General features: G+C 36.9%; 1 protein-coding gene and 2 long non-coding RNA genes across 3 annotated transcripts; 2 read left to right on the forward strand and 1 right to left on the reverse strand.

Annotated features, from left to right (window-relative positions):
• Positions 1-1170: 1170 nt before the first annotated feature.
• On the forward strand, positions 1171-6198 carry LOC100634162 (integrator complex subunit 4-like). Its single transcript, XM_020001729.1, has 7 exons — positions 1171-1310; positions 1347-1414; positions 1515-1547; positions 1607-1765; positions 3635-3774; positions 4063-4369; positions 5780-6198. Exons 4-7 carry the CDS (start codon positions 1637-1639, stop codon positions 6065-6067), a joined length of 864 nt encoding a protein of 287 aa, XP_019857288.1. The 5' UTR covers positions 1171-1310; positions 1347-1414; positions 1515-1547; positions 1607-1636; the 3' UTR covers positions 6068-6198.
• On the reverse strand, positions 2977-3560 carry LOC109585603 (uncharacterized). Its single transcript, XR_002186569.1, has 2 exons — positions 3238-3560; positions 2977-3046 (listed from the first exon to the last, which is right to left on the reverse strand). It is a non-coding gene; the product is annotated as an uncharacterized LOC109585603 (long non-coding RNA).
• Positions 4514-4991, forward strand: LOC109585602 (uncharacterized). The gene is made up of 2 exons (XR_002186568.1): positions 4514-4766; positions 4840-4991. It is a non-coding gene; the product is annotated as an uncharacterized LOC109585602 (long non-coding RNA).
• Positions 6199-6558: the final 360 nt, after the last annotated feature.

Below are 6558 nucleotides of genomic sequence, written 5' to 3' on the forward strand. Positions count from 1 at the left end.
TTTTTAATGTTGAGCCCCCCCAACTTTCGAATCATTCCTACGCCCATGCATGGTCTCCTCGTCAACATGTCTGGACATTAATAGCTGGACTGAATGAAGCTAGCTAGTTTCCTCATCAGCAATGATGGTCATTACAATTGTCCTTGTTCTCAAGGTAGTCCTCAAAATGCAACTCTTCAGTCTTTCATTGGTAGTGACTACTTCTGTGAATCTGGTAATCCTGCTACTGATGGTACACATCAATCCATATTTTACACCTCTGATCCATTGTGGGATGGTAAAGGATGTGGTAATCTTGAAGGTGATTGTTGTGCAGCTCCTGGTCTTCCATGGTTCAATAAAGTACTCAGTAGCAACACTACTGATTTCCTTGAGCTGAGGGTGTGTGCAGATGTTACTACAACTTATGATGATGCTCCTGTTATTATTGCAAAAATATTTTGTCACCATAAAATTGCGACACTGTGCTGGAGATATAGTGAAAGAATACCCAGTCACCCAGCCTCACCATTAGGTACATGTAAGCATGCAAAAAAGTATTATTTACATGTCTACAGTAGAATTTGAAAGTAAACTGCTTGCATGCTTAATGATTTCCTGATAATTATGTGTAGGCCAGTCATTTTTTTGACTTTTAATAGCTCTAGCAAATAGTCAAAATTATTTGTCACTTGCCAGTTGTGGCTTGTCATTCTGTCCTGATAGAGCTAAATGCAGGTTGGAAAAATGATTCATGTCCAAGATATGTAGTTTTTGCTCCTTAGGAGTTGCATCTGTGCTGCACTTTTATCGATTACCGTAGTAGAAACTACTACCTTTAATAGAGAAAATTCTTACCATTGAATAATGTAATATTATCATAACTTGAGACTAATTGCATAGATTCATTGCTCCTGATAGATCATAAAAGAGTAAATGAATTTTTTGGTTGTTTCTATGTAGCTAGCTGCACTAATTGCGTGGGTGATAATGCTTAACACCCACGCACAATAATAGATATTACTTTATTTCATTTATTACTTTATTTCCCTCCGTGCCACCACCCGTACCCGTAGGCACGGAGGGTGTGGTCTGGCTACGCGAGACTATATAACCCCTGCCCTGCCCAAGCACGTGGTCATAAACTGCTAAAACTGGTCGATTGGTCCTCGAATTGATCATGCTCTCTGTTTGTTTTGATGGAGAGAAGCAGTAGGGTAATATCGAAATAATTATGTTGCCTCCTCGTTAATTTGCTTTGTGGGGTTCTTCGTTAGTCACGTCACTCTCACGCGACCAGCAAAATCAAATAGCATCACTCATTGATCATCGTAAGTTTGTGGTTAATTAATGTTAATATTAATTAGCCTCCAGTGATGTCAAGGCACTAGTGTTAAAGTGTTGGGTGAAAGTGGCCAAGAAATTTTCATCAGAGGTAAAAATAATGGATATTGTTATACATGTAGAACTCTCTCTACACATACATGTACATGTATATTAACATGTGTCATACCTCTTATATTTTATTACATTAGTTTGTTACTCAATGTCTTAAAGAAACTGTTGAGGTACAGTACGTGTGAATTTAATTATTATTAAAAAATTGATATTATATTATTATTGTTAGGTTGTATATTCTCCTAGTCATACCCTCCGGATGGAGTACTTGAATCTGATTGGTCGCTTAAGCCACAGAGCCCCCAGTCATGAAGCTCTGTTGCTCTTGATTACTGAGTTTTGTAATGACATTGATCCAAGAGTCCGTAGAGAAGCAATGAAAGCACTAGTAAGTACAATGAATGTACATGTACATAATACCATAGGTCAGGATATATTCGCTGCTGCTTATTTTCACGATAATAAAAAGGTTCAATTAAATACCATGGAAACCAATTGATTGTTGCTATGACAATAAGACCACGTGTTTATACAATTACAGTGTTCAGCAGCTAATTATCTATTCTTTAGCAGCTTTAGTGGGAGCCAACCAGTTCTCCACGCTATCTTCTTGTATGGACCACTACCTTCGAGCTCTTTGCTGCAAATCCTTGCCGCTCCACTTGCTGCAAGTTGCTGGTGATAATTAACCACGCCAAAGTTAATAAATGGGTGGGGAGTCCCAAGAATGGGCCAAGATACGGCGAGGCAGAGTGAAGAGAGTAGCTCTGGTTAGAACAGCTCTAAAGAGACCCAAGATTAGTAAAAACAAGAAGAACAACAACCCAAGAACACTGCAACAGAGTCCTTTGCTCTTAATATCGCGGCATTTTCAATTAAAATTGCATCTGGTAACCATGGTAATTGCTGAGTGCGGGAAAAAATCGTGAAAATAAGCAGCCGCGAATATATCCCGACCTACGGTATAATAATACACACTCTCCACAATACAATGTACATATACATGTACATATTCCCTCTCCTTTTGTCTCTTAATTCCTACTTCCATCTATGCATGTACATGTACTTGTCTCTCTATATCTGTCTCTCTTCTTAATTGTACATGTACATACATGTATACCATTTCTCAATTGTACCTTTATATGCACTAATATGTCATACGAATATGTACTAATATTATGTACTAAGTACTATAGTAGGTCCACACTGGCTTTTTACTGTTATTATAAGTGCAGGTTTGGTGGTCACATGTGAAGTAGCTGCTAATTGTTTGTTAAGTGTTTATTTATATTGTGTATACAAACTATGAATATGATTATCTCAAATACAGCACATCACAGGTATTATAATTATTAATAAAAGTTAAATTATAGTAGATTAAAAGTTTAAAGCTAGTCAGATGTCTTCCTCATTGTTGTGAGAAGTCACAGATTAAGTAGGAGAGGTACAGCAGTATCTCCAAGTAATTTATGGTGGGATCATCATCTATTTATCACAAAAACTCACCACAGACATGAATAATAACACTCAGGTTCATCAAATTGTGTCTGTAGTTCAAGTTCTTGTATATCAACTGCTTATCCTTCATTCTATCAATGGTTCAAGTTGAGATCTTGGACTGTTATTTGTCACATTCTGACTATGTTTCTTATTGCTATAATACTCAGTTCTAAAGCAGAAAAGTAGCAAGTAGTGTTATTAGGAGGCATATATACAAATCCTACCTTCAAAAGTATAGCATAAAGGCTTAAGCTATGTAAAAAAAGCTATGGCTACCTATCTTAGCATTTGCTGCACAATTATGCAGTCCTTTTCCTTGTCTTTGTATATGTATGAAGTTAAGATAGTTTTATACTTTACCTATAATTGTATTGGCCTTTCCTTTGAGTCTTGTACATTGTTCAAAGTCTGTTTCCCACTTCTTCTTGATAGTAGCTGCAGCGGCCATTTTATTTTATCCGCCTACGCGATAACCGCACGTGGGTGGTAGTAATGGCGTCAAGTGCTCTTTAAGTGTCCATGTGCTTTGATTTTACTTCTCCTTTTCTATAACTGCGCTCTAGCTTTATCATATATCAAAATACCAGGGTTTTGGAGAGGATTATAATGGAGAAAAACCGCTGTCTGTAGCATTTAAAATAAGAAAGTTATTACATTATGCAGATTTAAAAGTCAGTGTGAACCTAGTATAATATGTATTAATAATATTAGTACATATATACATGTACATGTACATTGTATAATTATGCTTTTATAGTTACAGATGATGGAAGAGGGTGTGTCCATTGGTGTGTCTATATACAATAAGGCGTGTGAGTTATTGAATGATGATGATGAATCTGTTCGCTACATTTCTATCAAGCTAGTTCATTCATTAGGACTCTCATTGAAGGAAAGGTATGGTATGATCTCTCACACATGTGTAATGAATTAATGTAATGTACATCAATGTTGTGGACATACATGTACGTAACTATGCATGTAATGTACAGTAATGTTTCTACATGCAAATATACATGTATTTGATGTTAATAATGAATTCTATTTGTCACTCCTTTCTTTGTACACTTTCTCTCTTTCTCTCTGTGATTTCCCTTTATTTTCTTTCATCTTAAATTCTTTTCTGTCTCCTCTCCTACCCTTTTATTCTCCCTCCCTCTCTCCCCCCTCTCCCTCCTTTTATAGTACCATACCTCATTCAAAGGACCCCAGTGTTACTCTATCATTGGAGGATGATGCATTCATAAAGACGTGTGGTATGGTAACTGATGGATCCCTTCAGGTACGCTGTCTCTCTGCTTCTCTCCTTGGGCAGTTCACTAGCGTCAGTGAAAGGTTTCTACTCCAGAATCTGGACAAGAAGCTAATGTCTCACCTTCGTTATGTGAAGAGTGATCATGATAGAGCCCGTGAGCTCCACACTCAAGGGTCATGGGACACTGGTCAACGGTGGGGAGGGGGCCCTACTAAAATGAACCTGGACCCATCTGAAGTACAGCTAAATAATTAAAGATATTCATACATTTACATGTACATGTACACATGTACATGTACATGTAAATGTATTACTTTCTCCCTACTCCTCTTTCCCTTTCTCTTAATTCCCTACATGTACATACATTTCCTCATGCATGTACAGTAGAAGACAATAAAAACTTCGCGTTCCGTTTACGTTGAACGGCGATTACACGGTAGCGCCGTTTCCGTTTTTATTGTGGTTGTTCCGTTCATGGTCCGTTGGGTCTGGGCACTACCGTTTTTATTTTCATGAACAACGCTCCAAGCGTTGCTCGACTTTTCTCTTTTCTGACAGTTTCTTCAGGAGTCAGGCTTTCTTAGATACACTTACAAAACGACTATGAGCCATGGTTGATGATAAAACCAGACAGGTAAGTCATAAACGTAGCGACATGCATTTTATATAATTCACCCACCTTATTCTCATGTTGTATGATTCAATAGGACGACAAGAAGTAGTCACAAGAAAGAGTGCTCTGTCAAGCAAAGAAGCAGCTATTATATTATTATCATTTATAAAATAAAGTCATGTAATTATAGACCTGCTAGTACCAAGATCAAAATGCATGACGCTTGAATCTTTTATAAAATAAAAATATATAATATATAATACAAGTTTTTGAAAGTAAGAGTAGAATAATAATAGAAATAGTAATGATACTGATAACTAATGCTTATCACACAATAAATGGAGACTACACCGAGCCTGGTGGCCCGTCCTCCAACGACACGAGTACTTCACACCTCGACTTCACACAGCGTCTCCTTGAGTTGAGGTCCACACTGAACTGATATGACAGTAGTATCTCCAGAGCGGCAGTCAAGAACAAGCATAGTAGTATCTGTGGAGTAAAGAAAACTCGAGAAAACCAAGGAGGCAAGGACAAAACGTTGAGCCAACGTAAAAACGTGCTCCATGGAAAAACGGACCATAAACGGAAGTAAACGTTTTTTATATAGCGTTGAAACGCCCAACGGCCGTTCAACGTAAACGGAACGCGAAGTTTTTATTGGCTTGTACTGTACATGTTCAGTGTATGTATCCTTTTTGGACTACTTCAATTAATACATGTACATGTATTTCCCTCTACCATTTTGTCCCTATTTTTCCTTTCTAATACTAAATGATATGTTACTATCTGTTACAGTGTTTACTGGCCTTAAATCTCTGTATACTTATAAATTTATGTACATGTACATGTACATTGTTACAGAGTCTATATGTTAATTATATTGGGCTTATATCTTTCCTTTGTACATGTACAGTATAAATTTATGTACATGATATACATGACTACATGTACATGTATATGAAATTGATTTGTATAAATTTTGCGACTTCCCCCCCTTTGTTTCACCCCTCTTCTTCCCTCTCTCCTCTCAGGTTACTCTAATGAGTTCAGGTTCATGTGGTGCTTTTGTTCATTGTACTGAGGATGAGTTCATGGAGGTCAGATCTGCTGCTATACAGTCAATGGGTCAGCTGAGTGGGAGGAGCTCTGAGTTTGGCCACGCCTCTCTTGACTTCCTTATAGACATGATCAATGATGAGATACAGTCTGTGAGACTACTGGCTCTTAAAACACTCAGAAAATTAAGTTATTTTTTAATTGTATTATTAGTAAAATGTTTTCTGATCCATGTGCATGTAAATGTTGTGCAGAGAGTTTAAATTGGATTTTTTGACTATTTAAAGTTTAGCCTTACTGTATGGTTTTAAGCTTATACCGTGTATGATGGTATGGTATACATGCAATCATTACAATGTACAGTACATAATTTTTTTGCTTATTTAGTGATTTTTTGGAAAATGTGAAAGTTTAATTCCTAAAACGTTTTACTTCTTTATTGAGCCATATTAGGCCAAGGTGCATTCACAAAAGTTTTACCAGATATTCACAAAAAGTTTGGGCCATAAAATGTGTGTATGCATGTATTGTTCATACAAGGTATTACTTGTATTTTTATGACATTAGGTAAGTGAGTCCATTAACCTAAGAGAAGATCAACTGGAGACAATACTAGGAGTACTGCAAGAGTCTTCATTAGTGAGTGGGCGTGTCTTGATTTTGAAGCCACCTTCTAATACATGTGCTTTCTAATTTAGAATATAGATATGGCTATTACATGTACATGTACCATACCCTACACTGAATTGCTAAT

Source organism: Amphimedon queenslandica, unplaced genomic scaffold, assembly GCF_000090795.2.
Source record: "Amphimedon queenslandica unplaced genomic scaffold, v1.1 AMPQUscaffold_13038, whole genome shotgun sequence".
NCBI lineage: Eukaryota > Metazoa > Porifera > Demospongiae > Haplosclerida > Niphatidae > Amphimedon > Amphimedon queenslandica.